At 42.7% G+C, this 27,796-nt stretch overlaps 1 protein-coding gene and 2 long non-coding RNA genes across 3 annotated transcripts in view; 2 read left to right on the top strand and 1 right to left on the bottom strand.

The window, feature by feature from the left end:
• Positions 1–27,796, bottom strand: part of LOC114556901 (melanocortin receptor 5) — a 46,764-nt gene that overhangs the window by 4,227 nt on the left and 14,741 nt on the right. Inside the window, exons 3-5 of the mRNA XM_028580022.1 lie at positions 20,338–20,542; positions 19,160–19,266; positions 8,204–8,392 (exon numbers count right to left, since the gene is read on the bottom strand). Of these exons, the coding sequence (XP_028435823.1) occupies positions 8,204–8,392; positions 19,160–19,266; positions 20,338–20,505 (464 nt within the window). The 5' untranslated portion in view covers positions 20,506–20,542. The remainder of the gene's footprint in view (positions 1–8,203; positions 8,393–19,159; positions 19,267–20,337; positions 20,543–27,796) is intronic.
• Positions 23,977–24,594, top strand: LOC114556903 (uncharacterized). The gene is made up of 3 exons (XR_003692748.1): positions 23,977–24,090; positions 24,242–24,476; positions 24,567–24,594. It is a non-coding gene; the product is annotated as an uncharacterized LOC114556903 (long non-coding RNA).
• Positions 24,597–25,625, top strand: LOC114556904 (uncharacterized). The gene is made up of 2 exons (XR_003692749.1): positions 24,597–25,154; positions 25,252–25,625. It is a non-coding gene; the product is annotated as an uncharacterized LOC114556904 (long non-coding RNA).

A 27,796-nucleotide genomic window follows, 5' to 3' on the forward strand; every position in this document is an offset into this window, starting at 1 on the left:
GGACACACCCACAAAAAAAAAGGAAAATGTGATTTTAATTTAGTTATGTATGGGCTATGGTTCTCTCACCTATCTCTCTCAACTCTTAGCTAACTATAAAAATATTTCATAACGTCACGCAGGCAGCGTTTGCTGCGATATGATATTAATGGCGAGCCGAAAGCGGTCGCAGTGCTGTTGATGTTATACTTCCTCTGAAACGAGCAGCCAGGGACAACAGTTATTTATGTGCCCTGGTGCCTGACTGACAGGCTGAGGGTGAAAGGCATGGCAACTTTATTTCTACAGCACCTTTCAGCAACAAGGCAATTACATGAAACATTAAAGAGAAATTAAAAACGGTCATCATGAAAATAAAAATTAAAAAATAATATACAAATACAATAATAAAAAAATATTTTTTTTTTCCTGTCATGACAGCAATGGGGCTGTCAGTTTACCTTCTATGTTGCAATTTCAAAAGTGACACTGAATTTGAAACAGCATATTGTAATTTCTGCATCTATTATCAAAGTATGTATTAGTAATACAGTGGAAATTAATAGAAATGTGAATATTTGGTTAGCATGTTGATTTAGGGTGTGTGCCCCTAAATCTTCTGGTTGTGCCCCTAAAATTTTCAGTTGGGGGCCACTGTGCTCCTAGTGAAAAAAGTTAGTCTGGAGCCCTGAGTACACCAGCACCACCCACTACAACCTCAATAATAACCATAAAGTATAATTATCACCTTCACCTATCACCTCTGACAGAGCTGTTGTGTTGGATTGCATTAGATTGCGCAGGTGTACCTAATAAAGTGGCTTGTGAGTGTATAGTGTAAGACGTATTTCAGCTGACAAACTCACATGAATGAGATGCAAATTGAGATTGCATTATTAATGCAATAGCTGAATTGGAAAGTAGTATGTAAGTATGGCAATTTGATCATTTCATGGTCGTTTTATTTGTCCCCAATTAAGACCAGCCGATTTTCAGCTGATCGGTCATTACCAGTGACTGGTTCAGGGTTCCCACTATGAACCACATACATTGTCATTCATTTTATAGTTAAAACCTCTGATAGTAAACTTTAAGACAGATTTGTATTCTTATTGTATAATGTCGACTGACATTTTCAGGAACACATAGCCATGGAAATTTGTCAAAAAGTCATGGAAAAGTATTGGTTAAAATGCGTATGAACCCTGCTGGCTGATCAGTCTCTTATATCAGATTTTTCACCAGATTATTAATGGATAAAATGATTTACAAATTTGTGCTTCCCACAATCAAATTCACGTGATCGAGCAATATTTAAAGTGATGGTTTGGAGTAATTTCATCCTGGGGTCCTTTGCACCATGACCTCGAGCCAAACATTCCCCCAGAAGCTTTTTTTACCTGGGTCTAACATTGGGAGAGTAGCGTAGAGTAGCGTTATCAGCTGAATAGCTTAATAGGCAAGTGTTATTTACATACACTTCTGGTGTACTTACAAACTTAACAATCCATCATTTATGAGTGCATAACCTATTTGTACTACTGTAGACGTTTGGTATCATTTCGGGCATTATTAGTGGGGTAATGTTAAGAAACACTTCGGATCCATTAGCCCCTGCGCTAAGCTATTCAGCTGATAACGCTACTCTACGCTACTCTCCCAATGTTAGACCCAGGTGAAAAAAGCTTCTGGGTGAGTGTTTGGCTCAAGGTCATGGTGCAAAGGACCCTAGAGTGAAATTACTCCGAACCATCACTTTAAAATGCTTCATTCCGTTCATAGAACGCTATGAACGTTTTTTTTTTCCCCAAAGCTCCGTAAACCAGTTTGATCACGTATTATGGCCAAAATGATAATCACGATTATTTTTATCAATATTGAGATCACGATTAATTATCACGATTATTTGTTGATTTTAACCAAAACTAATTTTATTGTTACCTAGGCTAATTATAACCGCTTTTACATCCATATTGTGCTACATACATCCATATTGTGCCACATTCCTACTAATACATCCATATTGTGCTACATTCCTCCTTTACTGAAGGATACTGTGAAGGAGTATGCCATTTCAGCTGTTGTGCGACCGCTTTCCACACATGCACATTTGCCGTGAAAGATACAGGCAATGCAATTTTCTGTTCACGTTAACGGCAAATGTGGTGCCCGGTATCTACCAGACGAAATAGCAACGCGGATTTCGGTGGCTCACTACACTGCCACTTACATGTCTGCGTTGCGCTCTGATGCTCTGAAGCCCAGGTTAGAGGCAACATAAACATTGCTGCATTTCATGCTAGTAAACCCTAATAACACGTTACACAGCAGGTAACGGTAGCCTACCGTCTGAAAAACAAAACAGACAGGACAAAATGTTGCGTTTACTGGTAAACTGGTAAACATCGTGACTGGCTTATGATGACCGACTGCTACCTGTTGTGGAATTTTCCTCACGTAACTGTCCTCTGTGACTGTCTACATCTATAAACTAAGCTGCGCGGTGCAGGGAACAACTCTGATTGGCTCATGCTCCAGCAGGGGACCCCACACTTCCCTTTCCCGAGCAACATTAACCAGCTCCGACTGGGGGATTCCGAGGCGTTCCCAGGCCAGGTTGGAGATATAATCCCTCCACCTAGTCCTGGGTCTTCCCCGAGGCCTCCCAGCTGGACGTGCCTGGAACACCTCCCTAGGGAGGCGCCCAGGGGGCATCCTTACCAGATGCCCGAACCACCACAACTGGCTCCTTTCGACGCGAAGCAGCAGCGGCTCTACTCAGAGCTCCTCACGGATGACTGAGCCTCTCACCCTATCTCTAAGGGAGACGCCAGCCACCCTCCTGAGGAAACCCATTTCGGCCGCTTGTACCCTGGATCTCGTTCTTTCGGTCATGACCCAGCCTTCATGACCATAGGTGAGGGTAGGAATGAAAACTGACCGGTAGATCGAGAGCTTTGCCTTCTGGCTCAGCTCTCTTTTCGTCACAACGGTGCGATAGATTGAATGTAATACCGCACCCGCTGCGCCGATTCTCCGACCAATCTCCCGCTCCATTGTCCCCTCACTCGCGAACAAAACCCCAAGGTACTTGAACTCCTTCACTTGGGGTAAGGACTCATTCCCTACCTGGAGAAGGCATTCCATCGGTTTCCTGCTGAGAACCATGGCCTCCGATTTAGAGGTGCTGATCCTCATCCCAACCGCTTTACACTTGGCTGCGAACCGATCCAGTGAGTGCTGAAGGTCACAGGCCGATGATGCCATCAGGACCACATCATCTTCAAAGATCAGCGATGAGATCCCCAGCCCACCGAACTGCAACCCCTCCCCACCCCGACTACGCCTCGATATCCTGTCCATAAATGTTACAAACAGGATTGGTGACAAAGCACAGCCCTGGCGGAGGCCAACCCTCACCTGAAACGAGTCCGACTTACTGCCGAGAACCCGGACACAGCTCTCACTTTGGTCGTACAGAGATTGGATGGCCCTGAGTAGAGACCCCCTCACCCCATACTCCCGCAGCACCTTCCACAGTATCTCCCGGGGGACCCGGTCATACGCCTTCTCCAAATCCACAAAACACATGTAGACCGGTTGGGCATACTCCCAGGCTCCCTCCAGGATCCTTGCGAGAGTGAAGAGCTGGTCCGTTGTTCCATGACCAGGACGGAATCCGCATTGTTCCTCCTCAACCAGGACAGCCCCTCCACACCCAGAGCCTTGAGCATTTCTGGACGGATCTCATCAATCCCCGGGGCTTTGCCACTGTGGAGTTGTTTGACTACATCAGTGACTTCCGCCTGGGAAATCGACGACAATCCCCCGTTATCCTCCAGCTCTGCCTCTAACATAGAGGGCGTATTAGTCGGATTCAGGAGTTCCTCAAAGTGCTCCTTCCACCGCCCTATTACCTCCTCAGTTGAGGTCAACAGTGTCCCATCCTTACTGTACACAGCTTGGATGGTTCCCCTTCCCCCCTCCTGAGGTGGCGAACAGTTTTCCAGAAGCACTTTGGTGCCGACCAAAAGTCCTTCTCCATGTCTTCTCCAAACTTCTCCCACACCCGCTGCTTTGCCTCATCACGGCACAGGCTGCAGCCCTTCGGGCCCTTCGGTACCCTGCAACTGCCTCCAGAGTCCTCTGGGATAACATATCCCAGAAAGACTCCTTCTTCAGTCGGACGGCTTCCCTGACCACCGGTGTCCACCACGGTGTTCGTGGGTTACCGCCCCTTGAGTCACCTAAGACCCTAAGACCACAGCTCCTCGCTGCAGCTTCAGCAATGGAAACTTTGAACATTGTTTACTCGGGTTCAATGCCCCCAGCCTCCACAGGGATGCACGAAAAGCTCCGCCGGAGGTGTGAGTTGAAAGTCTGTCGGACAGGGGCCTCCTCCATACGTTCCCAATTTACCCGCACTACACGTTTGGGCTTACCAGGTCTGTCCAGAGTCTTCCCCCACCACCTGACCCAACTCACCACCAGATGGTGATCGGTTGACAGCTCTGCTCCTCTCTTCACCCGAGTGTCCAAAACATACGGCCTCAGATCAGATGAAACGATTATAAAATCGATCATTGACCTTCGGCCTAGGGTGCTCTGGTACCAGGTACACTTATGAGCATCCCTATGTTCGAACATGGTGTTCGTTATAGACAATCCATGACTAGCACAGAAGTCCAACAACAAACAACCACTCTGGTTTAGATCAGGGAGGCCGTTCCTCCCAATCACGCCTCTCCAGGTGTCTCCATCATTGCCCACGTTGGCGTTGAAGTCCCCAGCAGAACAATGGGTCCCCGCTGGAGCCCCATGCAGGACTCCAGTCAAGGTCTCAAGAAGGCCGAATACTCCGAACTCCTGTTTGGTGCATATGCACAAACAACAGTCACGGTTTTCCCCCACAACCCGCAGGCGTGGGGAGGCGACCCTCTCGTCCACCGGGTAAACTCCAACGTGTAGGGCGCTCAGCCGGGGCTTGTGAGTATCCCCACACCCGCCCGGCGCCTCACACCCTGGGGAACTCCGGAGAAGAAAAGAGTCCAACCCCTATCCAGGAGTATGGTTCCAGAACCGAGACTGTGTGTAGAGGTAAGCCCCACCAGATCTAACCGGTAGCGCTCCACCTCCCGCACCAGTTCCGGCTCCTTCCCCCACAGAGAAGTTACGTTCCACGTCCCCAGAGCCAGCGTCTGCTGCCCGGGTCTGGTCCGTTGAGGCCCCTGACCTTCACTGCCACCCATGTGGCAGCGCACCCGACCCCAGCGGTTCCTCCCACAGGTGGTGGGCCCAAAAAAAATAAACATGTTCAATTTATATATGTTGTGGTGATTGTATTTGATCATTTTGCTGTATTACATGTTTAGTTATTCTAACTCATTATATTACATTGGTCTGGTGATTTGTCATTGTATTTTAGCATTAGAGTGGAAGAACACTATTCAGAATGTTATGTTTGAGATTTAAAGAAACTGTCCATAGAAATGGTACAGATTTTTCCGTGGTGAAGACATTTCTTAGTAGCAAATTCTGCTGAGGGTATACTGTAAATCTACGGAATTGTCCATTCTAGGATTAACAGAAATGTCTGTGAATAAACAGAGAATATATTGTAAATCTACGGAATTATCCGTTCTAGGATTAACAGAAGTGTCTGTGAATAAACAGAGAATATACTGTAAATCTACGGAATTATCCGTTCTAGGATTAACAGAAATGTCTGTGAATAAACAGAGAATATACTGTAAATCTACGTAATTATCCGTTCTAGGATTAATAGAAATGTCTGTGAATAAACAGAGAATATACTGTAAATCTACGGAATTATCCGTTCTAGGATTAACAGCAGTGTCTGTGAATAAACAGAGAATATACTGAAATCTACGGAATTATCCGTTCTAGGATTAACAGAAGTGTCCGTGACATTAACGGATAAATTCCTGGTAATTTTCTGCCAGGACTATATCCGTTTTTTTACAGATTTTTTTCTTACAGTGATATTTACCCACCAAACTGTCATTTTTCAACTATGACAAGGTACAATCTATCACCCCTTTAACTTTGTTTGTTATAGATGAATGAATGCCTTTATTGTCATTGCATTTACATACAATGAGATTATAGAGCCACTCTAGTAAGGTGCATCATTATAAAACATACAGTATCTATGTAAAACTCATCAAGGTGCATCATTATAAAACATACAGTATATATATAAAAACTCATCAAGGTGCATCATTATAAAACATACAGTATATATGCAAAACTGATCTTGCGACACATTCATTACACACACACACAAACACAAAACACACACACACACACACACACACACACACACAAAACATCTTACCCATCATTCCTACCATCATGTCTTTCCTACCAGCACATCCTAACCATAACACAAAAGCATAAGAACACAACTTGCCCACTCTCACACTAAGTGGTTAATAAATATTCTAATGTGATAAAGTGTAATAATAATGTGATGTTTTGTGGATCTTAATAAAGTTAAGCAGACTGTTTTGTAGCCTACTATGTTACATGTCCATGTTGCACACATTAAGATCTCATCTGAACAGATTTCCAGTTTAAAACTTTTACAGCTAACTTAATAAAATGTCTGGTTTTATTCGGGGTTGTGTCCATAAATATAATGAAGTCCATAAATATAATGAAGGCTCGGTTAGCAACAATTATCTCTGGTTAGTGGTTAGCTCCGGTCAGCTCCAGTTAACTCTGGGCCGGGCGTTTCTACCGGTTATTAATACAGTTAATCCCACCCAGCAAGCCACAACACCACAAGCAGCATGCTATTAAATAAATTGTTAAATTGTTAATATTTTGTTAATACTTTTAAGTCCCCAGTCGAAAGTCTAAAAAGTCTTAGTCTAAAAGGTTCCCTCAGTCCATTGTCTGCATTTTCACCGCTGTCTAAAGACCCGTAAAGACTAGGCAAATTAGTCTTACTTATGAGAGACATTTTGAAAAAAAGAATGGTCACAATTGATGCAGCTGGGTTTTTCACAATTGACAAAGCTCCTCCAGAGCCACGAAACACATTTACAATAGTATTCACAGGCTGAGTAGTACTAATCATAAGTAAACTACACCAAACTCAGACCTCTTTCAGAAAGAAATGTATGATTATATGGTAGGCTAGTTACTTATTGGGAGGAGATTAGAGGCAAGGCTGTATTACTTGAGTGCGGACTCGGACTCAAGACGCTTTTCTGTTGTCTCTGACTTGTCTTGGACTTGTTGGTATTTGAAGTCAGACTTGTCTCGGACTCGGCCATTGGACTCGCCAAATATTCTAGTTGGTCTCGACCAAGTGAAGCACTATATGCTTTTGTTCTAAAGTAACTTACTCCTTCAAAACAAAATAATTTATGAAGCGCGCTCGTTCAGAAAACAAGTATTAGTTTAATTCAAAAACCATCTAGAACAGGCATCGAGATTGGTCGCCTGGTACATACCTAGCTGCATCATATACTTCAATCATCAGGTATCAATCATTTTCATTTTGGCCACAGACACAATGTCAGGGAGCTCTTTGTACTTGAATTCTTCAGGAGAAGTAATACGTTCAAGAATGGGAACATTTCCATTTTATATTTTAAGTAAATAATATGGTTTAATTTGATCCTAAAAATATGTTACTCTGCACTTACTTTTTGATTATTACAAATAATAAAGCAAAATTATCATCTTAATAGATGATATACTGTCTCTATCATCACATCAGTTATGAACAGGTAAGTAAGTGGTCTTGATGAGGATTTGTTTTTTTTCTGTCTTGGTATTGACCCTTCTCTCATTTGGACTCGGTCTTGACTTGGACTCAAAGTTTTTTGGACTCGGTCTCGACTAGCCCTGGTCTTGGACTCGACAAAGGTGGACTTGACTACAGGCCTGGAGAGAAGTTGTTGATTTCCTGAGCAACTCCAGGGAAAGTAAATTGCACTGACTAAAAATTAAAAGAGATCCATGCTGCTGTTTTGCTAATTACACTGTGTCTATTGTTAGAAAACCCCATGTAACTTATTGTTTTATGTAACATTTGTATTAGCCTAATTAAAAGAGCGACCTTGTGCCTTGTTTTAGGACAAACAGAGCAAAGTAATTATGCACACTGACTCTTATTTTTGTCATACATGGATTTAGAACAAGATAAAAGTGCTTGTATATAGCCATACAAACCTCCCTCCATCATTACCTGTCCACAGCGATGGCCAGCAGGCTACACATTGACGCCACAACAGAGATGCAAATCATGGAGTCAAACACATTGTCCATTTGCCGGATGAAGTGATCCTCCACCACCAGCTGTCTGTTGTTGAGGAGGTAAATGATGATGGTCTCCCAGGCGTTGGACACACTAACCAGCATGTCTGCTACTGCCAGACTGCAACAACCAGACAAGTTGGGTTAAGCTTTGATCATAAGCATAGTTCTCAAATCTGTTATATATTATATGTTTCTGTTTATGTGCTTTCTTTCCATTAATCCAGGAGCCCACAGAGCAACTGTCCTAGCCCTCCCCCTGCATGATCACCAGTGTTGGGAGTAACGGCGTTTAAGTATAACGGCGTTTAAGTATAACGGCGTTACTAACGGCGTTATTTTTTCAGTAAGAGAGTAATCTAATTAATAACTTTTCACATTGTTGCAACGCCGTTATCGTTACTGAGAATGTAAAGTGGCGCGTTACTACAATTTGGTTGAATGAAGCGCGAGGTGAAGGTGTCAGGCTTTGCTACACACCAGCTGCCTGGAGAGAGCAGAGGGGGGGGATGATGACAACGTTGCAAATGCGATGATGATGACTGGGTGGGCGGATGCCCTGCTCACGCTGTCTCACTGCATGCCCTACTACCACTAAACACAAGACAGCGACAATGGCGATGAGCCAGGGAAATTCAAAGGTAGCGTTCTCGAACTGGAAGTACCGGCACTACTTCTCGCTCATTGAAATTAAAGGCAAGAATGTTTATGTAACGTGCACGCTATGCCCAGGAGAAAAGACTTTATCCACGTCTGCCTCAAGCAACTCGAATCTTATGAAGCCTCTCACATCAACACATGCTAACACGACACTTGTTGCTGCTGCTAACCCAACCCCAAGCCCAAATGCAGTTAGCGTGAGCTCCAGCGAAGGAGACGGAGCTGGAGTTAAAAGAAGCAACGCTCAATTTTTCGGGTCAGCAACAGGTGACCAAGGCCGAGCTGAACACATTGATTGCAAGGTATGTTGTTGAAAACATGCTACCCCTGTCCACTGTGGAGTCTGAGTCATTCAGAGCTATCCTAAATACCAAATGTTCTAAAATACTGTATATAGTGTTTTTATTCTTCAATTAGTTAATATAAACATAATTGAAGACGTTATAGAAAGTAATAGCGTTATAGAACATAAAAAATAACGTCACAGTTACTTTGCTAAGTAACTAATTACTTTTACAATGTGGTAACTGAGTTACTAACTGAATTACTTTTTGGGAGAAGGTTGCATCCATGACTCCTAGTATACCTCAGTCTGCCACTGTTCAGCAAGGAGCCTATGTGCCTTACTATGATACCTCTACTGTGAAGCACTCTGATGGTATCTATTCCTATCCTCAACAGCCTTCAGTACAACCTCCTCCTGCCTTTGATACAGATAAGCCTTACCATACCTGGTATCAGCAACCTCAGGTACCCCAATCCAGACCTGTGTATGTCCCACCACAACAAGTACCTTGGCACCAGCCTCATTCACCTTTCCAAAGGCCTTGCTATGGCAATCCAGTGCTTCCTCCCTCCGACCCAGCAGTCCAAGAACCGACCTACAGAGGTCCAAAGCCAACCATCCCATACTTTGTCACTAAGGATCCCAGTGAGTTTACTCGTCTTAAAATAGCTCTCGACAACCTTTTGCCTCCGAATGCGACCAAGCTATTCAAATACCAAATCCTCATGGACCATCTGAAACTAGAAGTAGCTCACTTGGTAGCAGATTCCTTTCTGAACTCACCTTTCCCCTATTCCGACACCATGGCTGCTCTGAATGAGAGGAATGGCCAGCCTCACAAGTTGGCTCTCAAGAAGATAGCTCAGGTGATGGATTCCTCAGATGTTCGGCGGGGAGACACAGAAGCTTTTGAAAGATTTGCTTTGCAAATTAGAGCTCTTGTAGGCATGCTCAACACTCTGGGCCCACAAGGTGAAGCAAAATTAAGATGTGGGTCACATGTGGAGCGACTTCTGACTAAGTTGCCAGCAGAGATAAGGTCAGAGTTCCGTCGATGGATGGGTCACCGTCCTGGAACTGTGTATACTCTTGTTGACCTATCAGAGTGGCTACATTATGAGGCATGGTGTCAAAGCTCTGAATCACAGACCAGCAGTAAACAACAGCAGAGACAAGGTCAAAGACAAGATCAGAAACATGAGGTCAAATCAACAGCTCGCTTTACCACCATACTGCATGGGACTAATGAGGTTACGGAGAATCAGATCACTGTGGTTTCCTAAGCCAACACAGTCAGCTAAGAAGCAAGCCTTCTGCCCATACTGCAGAAATGATCATTATCTCAGCCAGTGTACCACCTTCAAAGCCTTCAGAAAGAACAGATGTCTGATTGGATCCAGACCAATCATCGCTGTTGGCGTTGTGCCCGTACACATCAGGCCGCACAGTGTACGCTGAAGAAGCCGTGCAGTATCTGTAAAGGGAGACACCTACAGATCTTACATGAGGTCAACTCCAAGAGTTCAAGTAACAGAGGGGATTCATGCCTGCTGAGTTCAACAACAGAAACCTTGTATCTGGATAAGCCTACAGACTGCAGAAGAGTTCTTCTCAAGGTCATCAGAGTTCTGCTTCATCACCAAGGGAAGACACTCAACACTTATGCTGCTCTCAAACTTGGAATACAAGGCACAGAGGAGAGTTTAGCTCTGAGAACAATCGGCCAAGATGCTTCCTGAGCAGATGACTATCTGCTCAGGAAGCACGCCCCCCTGCTCAACAAGTTAAGAGACATCCAGTAGTGGGCCAGCAATGAGCCAGACGTTGTTAGTCACCTCCCTTCAGATGCCCAATCTGCCAAACTGGAGCTATGGCTCTCCCAGGACAAAGCTGAAGCAAAGGAATCCACCTTGGGCCTGAACTGGTCTTGCGACACTGATGCCCTAGGCTTCAAACATAGACCTGTCTCGTACAGTGCTCCTACAATGAGGAACATCTATCGTGTGTTGGCAACCCAATACAACCCCCTGGGTGTCCTCCTACCTTTCACCACCAGGGCAAAGTTGATCGTCCAACAGCTTTGGGACAAACATCGGGACTGGGATGATCCTAAACTCCCTGAACACCTCCTGCAAGCCTGGAGAGACTGGGAAGCCGAACTTCAGTACTTACCTAACATGATGTTGCCATGGTGCTAATTACCACCTGCAATGGACCACGCTCAGATGACACATGATGTCCACATCTTCTCTGATGCCTCAGAAAGGGCATACGGGTCTGTAGCGTACCTCAGGTCAACAGCTACTGGTGGTAATGTAATGCCTTTCTCATTGCAAGATCCCGTGTTGCCCCATGGAAGCAACGCTCAGTGCCCCGACTAGAGCTATGCGCAGCGTTAACTGGAGCACAGCTAGGGACGCTCCTCTTGAAGGAGCTCACGCTGACAATACAGGACGTCACCTACTGGACAGATTCCACAACTGTTCTCCATTGGTTGCAATCCCAGTCCTGCCACTTCAAGGTATTTGTGGGTACTAGAGTAGGCAGAGATTCAGGAGTTGACCGACTTGAAGTCATGGAGATATGTTGACTCTGCCAGGAACCCTGCAGATGAGCCTCAAAGATTTGCTTTGGGAAAACCAATGGATCCAAGGACCACAGTTTCTCCTACAGCCTCCCAGTGAATGGCCATCAAACCCTTCGAAACCAACTGGTGATGACGGTGCAGAGCTCAGAAAGACAGTCTTCTATGGGCTAATCACCTCACTACCACCTGTGACAGATGGATCCAAGCACAGCAGCTGGCAGGAATTACTGGAGGCAGTAGCTGAGGAGATTCATGGGGCCTGGCAAGTACCTTCCAGGCTGCAGAGCTTCTAGTGCTGAGAAGGGTCCAGATGGATTGCTTTCCTGAGGACTACCAGCTCCAGAGACAAACCAAACCAGTACCTCCTAACAGCCGATTAATCTGCCTCTCCCCTGAGTTTGATGAGTCCACTCAGCTCATCCGAGGTGGAGGCCACTTAAGTCTCATTAAGGACATTGACCCTGCTAAAAAGAACCGTAAATACAGTAAATCGGAGATCACTAAATTGAATGTTGAGTCACTTTGTGCATACGCAAAGACAATGTCGGACTCAGTAGTTTTCTCTGGACCCCTGCCAAACCTGACCAATGATGAAATATACAGCCATACGTCATGCTTCCACCGCTGGTTGTCAGGGTGGTGCCCAGCTAATGATGTGGGCTATGTGAATAACTGGGGGGCGTTCTGGGGAAAGCCATAAACCCTGACAACCCAAGTTTGATATTAGTAATCAGGGGTGCAGTACTACGCGCCCCTCTGTGCTTCCGTTGGAGCAGTCACCCACTCATAGTCTAATAAGCATGGTGTCTGTTCCCCAACTCAGATCGGTTAAATCAAAGGTAAACAAAAGATGCGCTATACTTAACAACCTAATTGGAATTAAAACAACTGCAACGATAGAACAAAATAGGAAAATTAGATGTGGACTATTAAATATTAGATCTCTGTCTTCTGAAGCATTATTGGTAAACGAGTTGATATCAGATAATAACATTGATTTATTTTGTCTTACTGAAACCTGGCTGGGCCATGAAGACTATGTTAGTCTAAATGAAGCCACTCCTCCCAGTCATATTAATACTCAAATTCCTAGAGGCTCAGGCCGAGGAGGGGGAGTTGCAGCCATCTTTGATGCAAGCCTGTTAATTACTCCTAAACATAAATTAAATTATAACTCCTTTGAAAGTCTTGTTCTTAATCTTCAACATCCAAAATGGAAAACATTACAGCCAATTATATTTGTTATTTACAGGGCTCCAGGTCCGTATTCTGAATTTTTATCTGAATTCTCAGAGTTTTTATCATGTTTAGTCCTTAAATCAGACCAAGTACTTATTGTGTGCACAAGGCGACGCACTGTTTTAACCACACCCTCGATCTTGTGCTGGCATATGGTATTGAAATTGAGGATTTAATAATATTTCCGCAGAATTCGGTATTATCAGATCATTCTTTAATCACTTTCGAATTCTTACTACCTGACTATATTAAATTAGATAGTGCTATAGCTAAATTTAAAGAAGATATTCCGACAGCATTCGACTCTATGTCATGCCTTAACATAACAGAGGACCTCAATGTTAACCTCAGTCCCTCTCAAATTGATACATTTGTAGACGGACCTTAGACTCCGTTGCTCCCTTGAAAAAGAAGATGATGAAGCAAAGGAAATTAGCACCTTGGTATAACTCCCAAACTCGCAAATTAAAACAAATCTCGTGAAATCTTGAATGTAAGTGGCGTTCCACAAAAGTGGAAGAATCCCGTTTGGATTGGCAAGAAAGTCTCAAAACCTATAGGAAGGCCCTAAGAAAGGCCAGATCAGACTATTACTCATCACTAATAGAAGAAAACAAGAACAACCCAAGGTTTCTTTTCAGCACTGTAGCCAGGCTGACAGATAGCCACAGCTCTACTGAGCCATCTATTCCTCTAGCTCTGAGTAGTGATGACTTCATGAGCTTCTTTAATGATAAAATTACATTTTAATTACATGACAATTAGAGATAAAATCCGTCACCTTTTGCCCTCAACTTCTAACGGTTCACCTTTAAACGCAGAGTCCCTAGAAATAACGACTAGTCTCGACATATACTTAGACTGCTTTTATCCTATAGACCTTCAACAATTAATGTTAAAGATATCCTCAGCTAAGCCATCTACCTGTCTTTTAGACCCCATCCCAATGAGATTACTCAAAGAAGCGTTACTCGTGGTAAACATTTCATTACTAGATATGATCAATATGTCCTTATTAACAGGTTATGTACCGCAGTCATTTAAAGTAGCTGTGATAAAACCTCTTCTGAAAAAACCCACCCTCGATCCTGAGGTCTTAGCAAACTATAGACCTATATCTAACCTTCCCTTTCTATCCAAGATCCTTGAGAAGGTGGTTACTAATCAGTTATGTGATTTTCTACATAGCAATAGTTTATTTGATGACTTTCAATCAGGATTTAGAAAGCATCATAGCACAGAGACGGCACTGGTGAAAATTATTAACGACCTTTTAACTGCTGTAGACAAAGGACTTGTCTCCATTCTTGTTTTACTAGATCTTAGTGCTGCATTTGACACTATTGACCATTCAATCCTGTTACAGAGATTGGAACACTTAGTTGGCATTAAAGGAATTGCTCTAAGCTGGTTTAAGTCCTATTTCTCTGATCAATCTCAATTTGTTAATGTTAATGATAAATCCTCCAAGTACGCTAAAGTTAGCCATGGGGTTCCTCAAGGCTCAGTGCTTGGACCAATTCTATTCTCCTTATATATGCTTCCTCTAGGCAATATTATTAGAAAACACTCAATTAACTTTCACTGTTATGCGGATGACACCCAATTATACTTGTCAATCAAACCAGACGAAACCAGTCAGCTAGCTAAATTTCAAGCGTGCATTAAAGATATAAAATCCTGGATGACCTATAATTTTTGGGGTGGCTTTGTTGGAAAGGCCGTGCCTGTGCGCATGCTTCTGTATGAACATTCCAACCGTCACCTCAAGGTGGACGCTCAGCTGAAAAGTGAGTTGTTGGTGTAATTTCTATATGTTTAGATACCTTTGAGCATTGTATGTGAGATATGTTTGAGTATCGTCACGTAGTTTGCTTAGATACATGTTTAGCGCGAGTCAATAGAACCTCCCATTCACGAAGATTATTTCACTTTGTAAACCCTTGTTGAAGAATGTTGGTATCCACTTAAACTGTAACCTGTTTTATATCTGTCCTATTCTAGCATTTGGATGTGACATTATTTTGCCTTATTAGACCCAATCCTGACAATGTATGCTATGTGTAAGATGTGGCACATTTATAATTAGATTAGTGGGCACATTTGTGGAAAATTCCAGAGCCTTTGTGTGCATTCTAATGTTAACTCATGTTGTATTGCATTTTGTAAATACTGTTGCGCCAATAGAATTAGCCACTATAGTACAGAAATGTCAGTTTATTCTGTATTAATGCAAATTCTTAGTTAACTTGATAATGGGAACTTGACAGACATGTTCTTAGTTTGTTCTTGTTTATTTCAGACCACACACTCATACAAGGAAACAAATATATTCCTAATCACCTACAAATAGATGACTATATAAGCCTTTAGTCATTGGTACATACCAAAGTGTACTCTATTGTGCTTTGCTGTGCTGTGTAAAAACAACTCGAATAAAGTTCTGGATTGAATGACATCGACTCCTTTGTGTTCTGACCGACACCCCAGTGAGACACCCATATTAAATACATCATTTCTAATACAGTCCTACCATATTTACCAAATCAACACCTATTTAATAACCAGGCTGGTCAGGATGGGACCAATGGAATGCAGAGATGAGTCTCCAGGTCCAGGATGCAACGAGCTGGGACCCAACCTCCCAGAAAGAGCCCCTCCCTCAACTTGAGAAGACACTTGACAGTATAAGCCAGCTTTCCACCAATGAGGCAGGTGGGAGTTGGGGCTCTAGAGGTGTACGGCGGAGTACTATCCTTGACAGGTTAAATGCGGGAGACGTGTAAGGTGGGATGAAGCCTTAAAGGGCGTGGAAGGCGTGGGTTTATGACTTTGGAGATGTGGAATGTGCCAATGAATCTGGGAGCAATCTTACGGGGCTCCATCATAAAGGGAATGTCCCAGGTGGAGAGCCAAACTCGCTGATTGGGTGAGTATAAGGGTGCTGTGGAGCGCCTCTGGTTAGATGCTTTTTAATACATTTTAGAGGTTCCAAGAAGGGTTGAGAAGGCCCTAAGCCAGGTGCAGCAGCACTGTCTGATGAACACCTGGACAGAGGGCACACTCATCTCCCGCTCCAGTTCCTGAAACAGTGGTGGTTGATAAACTATCAAGCACCAAAAGGAAATTGTCATCATTCAGCAAATCCTTTGCTGGCTCCCAGCCTGAGGCTGTGTGGTCAAACACTCAATTCCACTCACTCCACTGTGTCTCAGAAGTGGAGCATGCTGAGGACTGCCTCTCCCACTCTGCGGTTTCCAACAGCTTGGCCCGGTCAGTGAGCAGAGAGATTATGTAGGCTACCTTGGAGCGTTCAGTGGAAAAGGAGGAAGACTGAAGTTCAAAGGCCAAGGACCGCTTGATTAAAAAACGTTGGCAGCCGCCAAGCTCAGCCCAGTAGCACTCTGGAGGGGAGACCTGAAGTTATGGCCAGAGATGGCACAAGCAGGAGGACTAGTTGATTGGGCAGCAGCCAAAGCAGTAGCTGATACCTGACAGAGCAGAGTGAGCCACTGAACCTGGTCATGGAGTCTCCAGATTCTTGTCATGGCATTCAGAGGATTCCTTGAGAGACCCTGCAATAGCAGTGAGTTGATGCTCATGTTGGCGTAAAGCACTAGCCTGTGTCTCCACCTGTTGTAGCAAAAATCTAGGCAGGCAAAAGTACAAAGGACTGAAGCAAAAATCTGAAAAACACTAACTGGGTCAAAAACTAGGTCAAGATATAGAGCAATAAACTAAACGCTGGAAAGCTAAGGCAAAAGCACTAAGGGGGCTTTCACACCTGCCTCATTTAGTTCAGTTGAATTGCATTAGAGTTCGTTTTCTGCCTTTGTGCGGTTCGTTTGGGCAGGTGTGAATGCAGCAATCACACTCGGATGCACACCAAAAGCGGACCAAACAAGCTTGCCAAGACTTCCTTAATGAGGTGGTCTCGGTATGCTTTCAATCAAACTCTGGAGCAATTTGTTTGTGGTGAGAACATGCTTTGCAATCTGCGTTGCGGCAGAACATGCAAACTGTAGCAGCTTGCAATGTTTCTCTCACAGAAATAGACTCAGAAATCACTTGCATTTCCGTGCACAAACCAGACACCACTAAAGTTGTGGACAGACACCGTTAGAGCAGAGCAAAGTCTCGCTGACCAGAGCAGATGTAGTAAGGTTGCTTGCATAACAATGTCTGATTATTTAAATTAAATGAGCTGGTTTGGCCATGGAGATGAAAGAAATATGCATTAGTCCAGCACACAGGACCTTCTTCCTGTATTTACTTTCTTGCTCTGGTCCCAGACACGTCTAACCAATAAGTGGAGTGAACGTTCTTGTGTGGTTTGTGTATGATGCATTTTGGTATGCTTGGATTTTTCTAAGTGTTAAACAAAATCAAACCAATGGGAAATCGCTCCAAGTTTACAAAATCATCAACTGATTGGGACCATAGCAAACAAACTACATGTGTGAAAACGCCCTAAGACAGGGGTCATCAACTACATTTTTTCAAGGGCCAGAATTTTTCTAAGCAGACACTCTGGGGGCCGGACTTTGGAATAAAATGAATTTATACCTAATATAATTTATACCCTATACCTATTCTTGTTTGAAATTTTCACTTTCTTACTAAATTAATACTATATTTTTGTACATGTATTAGTGTGAGCAAACTCCTAAAAAACATGGAAACTCCATAATGATAACTGGCTCTTTAACTAGAAAATGATCTCAGACTAGGAGACAGTTCTTTGGCGTGTTCCTTTAAGCACGTTTTACAGTAACCGCAGCTGAGCTGGCGCGTGCATATGTGACGTCATGAAATCTCCGTGACTATTTATACCTGTGCTGGTGGTCGCGCTTTGTTGCGTGACGCTGAAAAAACACAGAGCCGTGCGCGACCTAAAAAAAACTTTATTCTGATTTAAAGTGTGTATTTTGTAATGCTATGAGGTTGCAGTCAAAGTGTGAGTGTGAGACATGTGAGAGCAGTTTTATATAGGCTATATATTACAAAAGTATTTTTATATTCTTATGTTGTATTTTTGCATTTATTGTTTCATATGTTGGAATTTTATTTTATTGAGAAATTAAATTATTTCTGAGACGATGTTGGATCTGGCCGAGAGCGGCGTGTGCTAAGGGCATATGACCAACGCTGTGTTTTCTCCTCTGTAAAACACTACAGTTTGCAGCAGCAATACATGTCCTGTGCCAAAGCCAGAGTCTCCAGTTGTCTGCTTCACACGTTAGACACAACGCAGGTAACCGGTACTGAGGCCGGGCCGGTTACACTTGCGCTGGGACCTATAGGCTTTAGCTTCAATTTTGATGAAATTATTCTCTAATCGGTTGCATATTATGTTGTGGATATATCCCTTGAATGCATACTGCAGTCCCTTTTGTCTTGCTCTCTCAGATATTTCACCTGTTCGCCAAAAATTACTAATTATCTCCTTGGGAATGTCTGAAACCGGTGCATACATACTTTAATAGACGTGCCAGGCACGAAAGCTTGTTGGGCTTAGCAACAGTAACTAAGGAGGGCAGGGCTTAGCGAAGGGTCAATTCTAAGTAAAAAAAAGTGATATAGGACACTTACTAAAGGAGTTCCGGTGAAACTAACTGTTTACCGTTCTGAATCAATGCACTACATTAAAAGAAAATGTGGATCTGTTAAGTGTAGCCTTTCAGTGCCACGTCCTGTAAACACCACAGGATGGCGCAAGAAGTAACTTACACTGCACCTCTGACATTACTTTGATTGTTTTACAGTGGTCATCCCATACGCTGTTCAGATCACTACTTTAGGCTGAGACAGTACACATAGTGTATTAGTTGTTTGTGAACGTAATATTAATTTGGGGATAATGACATGGCTGGATAGCTAGCTTGTCTTGTTGGTAAACATACTGTCAGATTATATTTACTGACTGCCAACTATACACATTGTTATTGATTTGACGTAAGTTTTGCTTGCATAACGTTAGCTGTCTGGTTCGTAGCTATCTGAGCCAAGAGTTCAATGAGCTGAGCGGACTATAAATATCTCTGCGCAGTGGACACCTTGTCGGACATTAACCCTTGCATATTTTATGGTGTATGTTCAACGGTTGAACCATTCACCTGCAGACGAAGAAATACATAGGTGAGTGGAGGTTCTTGTTCTTGACTATGGCTGTGATGACAAGGATGTTCTCCATCAGGGAAATGATACCCAGTATCAGAAAGACCTGAGAAGAATAAAATACCGTGGAACAGAGAAGAATGGAAGAGTAAAGATGAGCAGAAAAGTAGGGTGTATAGTGTAAAGTATGGCTCCCAACCCAAGTGTTGTTACTCCCCAAATGACGGGATAGTTAACAAAATAGGAAAGAGGAAGAAAAAATACAACTATGCAAAATGTTGTCAATATTTTTTTCTTCCCGAGAAATACTGAAGTGTTTTACCTCATGGGTACATTAAACTATAAAATTGAATCAATGTATCACTCTCATGCCAAAAAAGGTTAGGAACTAGTGGAGGGTTTTATGGTTAAAGTTACAGTAGAATAGCAGAATATTACTAAATAGTGAACAGTTAATTTGATCTAGCAGACATAATGTACAGTAGAGCACAAAACATTTTTGTGTTTGTACACATGTTCTGTGGGTGAAGCCTAACTGGTGGCAGATAGTGACAGTCGCGGTGGTGTCTATCATTTTTCCAACCTACTTTGGATGAAACCACAGCCACTGAAAACTTGATGGCTGTGTTCGTTCAAAAAATTCAGGTTTTTCAGACAAAATGTCTACTAGAAGTAGTAGGGTTGGCCTTTTTTTTTTTTTTTTTTTTTTTTTTAATGGTCTGCTTGGTAGAATGAGGGGGGCTGGAACAGCATAAGGAGCTGGCAAATTTTCACATCCTACTCTATGAATTAAGGCTTTTTTCGACCAAACCAGAGTTGTGATTATGATTGTAGGAACAATGGAATGACTACTTTTACTGAGTTTAATATGAGTTTGAATAAAGATGTTAGGGGTAGTTGCCACAAACACTGCCACTACCAACCAGTTGGCTGTTCGACTTTTTTTTTTTTATAACAGTTTTTATATTATACATTATAGTGGAATTAGCAAACTAGCTAGCTAACTAGCCAGCTGTCCCTGAAAAACAGTACATCCATCATTATTTCTACTGTTTTTCTGCCACCACAATGCGTGTGCAAGTGCAGTGACATAACTATGACGTCTCCTCCAAATTGGTTTAGAGCACAATTAAAAATAATGCATTTGGGTCTTTAATACCACACATACTGTGCATACCTCTACAGCAATGTGGACCTGCTCGCATGCTGCAGGTTTGAAAGTGCTGGTCTTGTCTGGTTGCATTGGAAGGGGCAGGGTGTAGTTCAGGTGAAAGTAGGAGTAAGCCCTGGTGAAGTTACCCAGCAGCGCATCCGCTTGGTAGGAGGACTCATCAGACAGATTCATCCCTGCTGTGGCTCTGGTCCAGATCACTGTTGCTCTACTGGGAAAACCATTTTTTAAGCAGGATGCAAAGAAAAACAGAAGTGAGACTGTCATATTTGTGAAGCTCTACACTAACTTCAATTAACCTTTAAATTCCTTTTTAACGATTAATGTTCTTTATATATACCAGCACCTTGGCATTAAGGCTTTGGGTTAACAGCGTGACAGTGGTTCCACACAAGGCATTTATACATAAAGTGTGTACTCATACATAAAATACAAACACAGACCTCCCACTCCCAAAACAACAGGCTAAAAGAAACACATCATTTGAATGGTAAAGCTGCTTTTAGGGGCAAATATAAACAAGGAAACAGAGGGATACAAAGGGTGACAGTCAGCTTCATTGAGGCAAACTATGGAACTGCAGCTTCTCTGTGGTTAAAAAAGGGGTTGCCATACTTTGAAAAATGTATTTCTGGATCCACTCAGTGTATGCTTAATTTTTTTGAGTTTACTAAAATGGAGAACATCTCTTATTCGAGCCTCCAAGGGTGGGGGGCAAGCTGACTTCCAACAAAGTAGTATAAGCTGTCTAGCTGATAGTGTTAAGAAAGCCACAAGGTCTGCTTTAATTTTAGGCAGGGCCACTGTGGATGGCAGAACCCCAAAGAGAGCTGTTAATATTGCTGGAGCAAACAGCACCTAAGAGTAGTAGATAATGTTTAAAAGATATTGGACCAATAGTTGTAAATAGACAGGCAGGACCAAAACATATAAATAAGTGAAGCAGGAGCTTGTCGACACCTGTCGTAGACAGGGTTAACATCCAGTTTAATTTGAGAGAGTCTAACTTTGGTCCTGTGAATGTGGTGGAGAATTTTACATTGAATTAGACCATGTTGGGCACACAGAAGAAGAGATTCCTTCACCTAAGTCCTGTTCTCATGCTGCCTTGACAGCTGACAATGAAGAACACTGGAAAGAGGAAATTCTCTTATATCCACCTTTTGACGAGTGGTAGTAGAAAAGTGTTCATGGAAGCTCTAAGGTAAAGGTAAAGGTACTTTATTGTCACATACACATGTAGCGAAATTCATTTTCTGCAGTTAACCATCCCTCAAGGGAGCAGTGGGCAGCTATTTACAGCGCCCGGGGACCAACTCCAGATCTGAGCCAGTGCCTTGATCAATGATGAATGGTGGGGGAAACCGGAGCACCTGGAGGAAACCCACGCAAACATGGGGAGAACATACAAACTCCACACAGAAAGGCCCGGAACGACCTGGATTCAAACTCAGTGCTAACCATTGGTCCACCATGCTGACCTGCTCTACAGGTCTTACTGGCCAGTATAATTCACACTTAAGAAAGCATGGTTCATAACAATAGGGGCATGCAGTGATAACGTCTGGCATCCAAAATGGTCATGTTAACAAAAATGTTGATGCAGTAGCCAACTATAACATCCTTTTTTCTTTATTTCTTTTACTTTTTTATTTCCTTTTATCAAGGGCAGTATGTCACAAACTTTCTTTTATGATACAGTAAAGTGCCACGGCTAAGTCTACAGAAAGGATAACAGTCCATAGATCTCTTTCATCCTAACCATAATACAAGGTGGCAGCATGTCTCTTTGTTTGTGCGTGAATGAGTGATTGATATTTGTTTGTTTATGGGATAATTGCCAACTGATCACTTTGTGAGCTTTCGAACAATACTACTACTCTAATGAAGAGTCATATTTGTCATTCTCGATGGTTGTTTATGACGAAAATCTGTATTGTTTAAGTCGGGACTGACATCCCCAGTGAACTGGCTCTGTAGTCCTAGGAAACTCAGGCTAGATTTTGCAAATTGGTTTCCCAGTTGGTGACACGTTGTTGTAAACTGACGTTAGATGTAGGCAACTTTGGTTCACTGAAAATATTTCAATGACAATAAACTGTTTATTGTGGACAAATACCTCTGTCAAGAAACATACACAGACATAACATGTTTCTAATTATTCATAAATAGGCCTATGTATAAAAAGAACAACACCTTATCCATGTCCTTTCCCGTTGGTTTTCCTGCAGATAACACAAACAAACACCTGTCCATGTGCTGTTTCTATGCTCATATAAGAAAACAGCAGCAAATCTTTTGTTATTGTGGCCTCCAAGTTTTCATACATCTGATGCTCTAGGCCAGTGGTTCCCAACCTTTTTTCCTTGGCGCCCCCCCTACTCATGTCTAAGAAAAGCTGAGCCCCCCCACCCCCACCCGAAACCGAAGTTGAGGTAACTCTCGAGATAGAGCCTTACTTTCTTTTCTGATACAGAGGAAAAATGAGGATACAACAAAATATATAGTTTTCATACAGACTTTTGTATACATTAGATATTGTAGTGTATTATCATAATTTGTTTAACATGTGCAAAACATTTTTTTTACCTCAACCTCAAACCAGATAAAGACTCGCGCCCCCCCTATGATCTTTGCCGCCCCCCCTGGGGGTGCCCGGACCCCAGGTTGGGAACCACGGCTCTAGGCTATGGCCAACCGTGGGTGGCAGTCATGCAACAAGTTGTTATGCCAAACACCAATATAACAGAAGAAGAAGAACACGCATCCCGACTATGTGAACGCTGGCAGTCGGAAAAACAACGTAATCACGGGGGCGGTCCCTGTTATTCCCAGGTGGCATGAACGCAGCAATACATCTTCGCCGTTTCTGGAGGATCTGTTTCATGCTGACTGGTTGGTGCCTGGAGCCTGTTCACCTGCTGGAGCTCGAGTGCAGACGTGTCGCTGATTTTGATGTGCCTGATCTCTTCAAGGAAAGTGCTTTTTTCCTCGTTCTTACTGCTGGTTTTAAGATATAGCCTGATGTTTTAGAGGCGGCTGGTCTGGCTTTTAACTCTTTCATCCGCAGCATTGCTTCACTCATTCTCAGATACACTTTTTTTCTTTCTGTTTGATTGTGTATGCATTATACGAACGATTTCAGGTGAGGTGTTGCCTTACAATGGATAATTCCACTCTCTATTGACTAAAAATGTAAAAAACATTGCATTCTAGGATGTGAGTATGGGAGCTACACAATGATGGATGTGCAGACCAACGAAATCGCGGACATACAGTAGGGGTGGGAATCACCAGAGGCCTCAAGATACAATATCATCACGATAGTTATGTCACGATACAATATTATTGCGATTTTAAACATATTGTAATATTCTGCAATATATTGCAATGTATGTAACTTTTTTCCAACTTCAAATTTTTCCCAAAAGAAAACATCTGTTTTATCTAAAAAGATACATTTCTCTGTCTGTTCATCTCACTTCAATTTTATTGCAGCAAAATGGTATTGTGAAGCAGACAGACTGACCAACACATATATCATAAAAGATCTATACTTGGCGTCTGTGTATCGATACAGTATTGCCACAAAAAATATTGCGATACTATGCTGTATCGATTTTTTCCCCCACCCCTAACATACAGCTGGTGCCGGTATTTGGAATCATTAGGTCTAACGCTCACCAACGATCACCCTCAGATCCAAAAGGAGAGAACGTAAAATCACCCACTACTATGACGTATGGCATGTAGCTAAAGGTAACGTGACCTTTTATTTATATATTGTTAAATACATTATAAAGACATTGATTACTAAACACATTTGTGAAGTGGCTATCAAAACTTTTGAAAAGTATATGTTGCTATGTTTGGTATGTAAACTAATTTCAATTTTAATTTGTCAAAGAAGCTGGAACAACTTGGCAAAGACAAGGACTGTGCTTTGGTGAAAAAGTGGCATAAAAGCATAGTCAACCACCTGTTCTGGTGTGCCACAAGCTCCGTCTCCAGAACAGAGAAGGTAGCGAAATGGAAGTATGTGTTGAACCACATTCAAGATGTCCACAGTCATTCTGACCCAGCTTTCCCCAAGTGTGTACATCAACCGAAGGCCTCAAAGGACTGTAGCAAGTGGTTTCAACCAGGTCTGTATTCTAAAGCAATGATTATACATGTTGTGTATCTTCATCAATATTCATGGTTTTAAATTACAATTTAAATTTACTTTCTCTTAGGTTCATCAGCTCTGAACAGACTTGACAAGTTCCTAACAAACAATAGGTACCTTACTGATGTTGAAAAGCTGTGGAGTCATTCCACAGTGTCATCCAGGGGTTTGCTCCCAAATCTTTGGTTTCCCTTTCAATGGAATGCTATGCATGGATGTACACTCCTTATGAACTTCATCATACAATAAAACAAGTCTTTAGACAGGCAAATGTGACTGGGGGACAAATTGTCTGCAGAAACTGGTTTTGTTCAGTGAAGGTGTGAGACATGAGTAATGGTCTGGAGACATCAGGCCTAATTGCCGGCCATCAAAATGCAAATCATTTCAGTTTTAGGCTGCTCTAACTGAAAGGCACTTGTAACAACACTGGTTAGAGTACAGCTTTAGCACAGCTTACAGTTTTAGCAACTGCTTTTGCTGTGAGTTAACAGGAGTATTTTGCTTGGTGAGATTCACAAAACCTTGCAGCCATGCACTACAATGAGAATAGTGAGCACCACAACGGAAGACAGCTAAGGGGAAACTAATGTACAGACAGAGGCCAAAAGGGGAGGCTACACCGTGAAACAAGTGAAGACAGAGCCAACAATTTGTAAGTTTAAAAAATATATTCTTTATTACAAACAACAAATCAAAATGTGCAACGGTATAGGTGCTAAAAAGAACTTTTATTGATTCACACACAACAGGCTATGTCTTAGACCTGATGCTACTGGTGTTCGAGGAGATCATCCATGACCCCCTTCCTTATGTGGATGCCGTCCAGCGGATTCCTGTGTCCCAGGACCTGTGTGCTCAGCTTGACAGGCCTTTCATGGAGGATGCTGTTGCTGAACATGTGTCACGGTTCAGTTGAGGGGGGGTCTGAACCCGACGTACTGCCCTGAAGCATCCGGAAACTCCCTCCGTATGCTTGTATACACAAGAGGGGATCAAGACACAGACACTTCTTCCAAGGAAACCCCAGCACCAGCTCACAAAAGTCCTGTAGGCCAAGTGTCTGCATTGCCTGCAAAGAGAACAGGGTGGAAAAGCACACTTTTTTTTATTATTATTTTTTTATCTTTTACATATCAGAGTATAACACTGGTTATATGATTGTTTTGAAACAAAAATAAAGTTTGTCATTTTGTTGTCTTGATCAAACCCTTAACAAAATTGGCCTCACCTTTCTATCCTTCTTATTCTCAACCGGCCATGGTCAGCTCTGTAAATATTCATTGCATTTTGCAAAGAATATATGTTGAGGCACACCGGATTGAGGCCATGATGGTCAATCATACAGGTTATCTCCTCAGGAACCTGGGTCATTCTTCTCAAGACCTGTAAAAATAAACATAATGACCCTGCTGTTATTTCATAATTTTGAATGAGCAGAAAGCATAAAGTAGTTGAGTTAATGTATCTCCAGTTTTAGTTACCAGTATAGAGCTCAACAGTCCCGCCCACAGCTGGTTCTGGAAGTAAAAATACAATGCAATTTCTCCATTGACAATTGGAGTATAAGCCATAAAATCTTAACCGTCGATGGTAGACTTAAAACCAGCTACAACATGACTATGCAATTGTATATGCTCATATAGATGCCAAAAGTTCACGGGACACCAACCTTGTTTTGGATAAGTACTTCATTACCCACAATCCTAAACAATCCCACAGTGATGCCTCTGATTGATGGAACTCATGCTGGTGAGGAGGGGGAGCTGTTGGTACCCAATCTGTGCTGCCTGCACAATCCGTCATGCACATGCGCAAGATGATAATCCTTTTGACGAAGATTTACGTCATTCACGATCCATTCCACACTTCTGCCATTAGCCTCCACTGAGAAGCTAATGTTAGTTTAGCTAACAGCTAATTCAGCTAACCGCTAGCTGACAGCTTGATTCAGTCTAAAATAATGTTAACTCAAACTAAACACTGGGAAAAGCAGGCTACAGTGACGTAACAGCTATTATATATTTAAACGGTTATTTTCAGGTTTTATTTTGAGGATCTTTTAAAGTTATTACATGCTGTCTCAGCTAGCGGTTAGCCGAATTAGCTGTTAACTGAATAAAGGAAGCTTAACTAACGTTAGCTTCCTTTATTCAGTGGTGCACAGTGGTTTATGGGATGAGTAGTTCCTTCGCTCCATAATGAAAATATGTAGACAGTCTTGTACCTTTGACTTTTTGGGGATTTTCAGTTTGTTTTTTCACTCAAAATTATATGTTGTATGCTTATGAGTCACGTCATAGCTGGTTAGCGTAAGGCATGGCCTAAAACTCTTTATATACAGATTTTTACAGACGTAAATGGGAGAAATGAATGGGAAATTTACTTACGGAACCCAAGGTCTCTCGGAGCTCTATTTCCCGGCAATATATATTTTCTCTCTCCTGGGGCATGTGTGCACAGTTTCCACAAGTACAACTGGCAAGAGGAGTTCAATGTAGTTGTAAGATCACATATTACTACATGGAAAGAAGGTAATAATCTCATAATCAGATGCCTAATCAGAAGGATAGTAGTTACAAGAGACACAGACAAGAGTAGTAATATTTTCGTTGATGCGAGTGGGACTCCTTTCACTACAGCTGTAGCCACTACAGAAATAGTAGGCTCCTGCCCAGCTAACTGGACGTCCTGTTGTAAGATCACATCAGAGCCGGCCCGAGGCATAAGCAAACTAAGCGGCTGCTTGGGGCCACCAGGGGGCCCCCAATCGAGTGTTGTTTTTTCTCCTTAAAGGGGTGATAGAATATAAAACCGATTTTACCCTGTCATAGTTGAATAACGAATAAGTTGAATAAGTCCCATTGACAGCCCTTTACTATGAAAATCTCATATTTTGAAACTGCCGCTGAAAACGGGCGAATCCCAACAAAGCTGGAAGTTGACGTCAACCTCCCAAAAACCAGAACCTTTGTCATCCCATGGGTGTATTAAGAGAACGGTCACGCCCCAACATTTACATAGGCTACACAACTGACCTGAGATCAGGTAGTCTTCTGAATCTAGGTCACGCAGATCTCTGCTATTCCATTACAAAATTCAGTTCTGAAACTTTTTTATGCGAGAAATCAACTATGTAAGGCTCAAATATGGGCCGTTTTATGAAAATGGATGGCTAATTGCAAATTTTGTCCAACTGTGTGTCGGAATTCAGCTGCCGGTGCTGCCTGTGTTGCTGCCTCGCTGCCCGACCTGCCTTCCTTCACAGACCCCGGCCTGCTATGAGGTACTTGGAGC

This window comes from Perca flavescens, chromosome 6, assembly GCF_004354835.1.
Source record: "Perca flavescens isolate YP-PL-M2 chromosome 6, PFLA_1.0, whole genome shotgun sequence".
In the NCBI taxonomy this organism is placed as follows: Eukaryota; Metazoa; Chordata; class Actinopteri; order Perciformes; family Percidae; genus Perca; species Perca flavescens.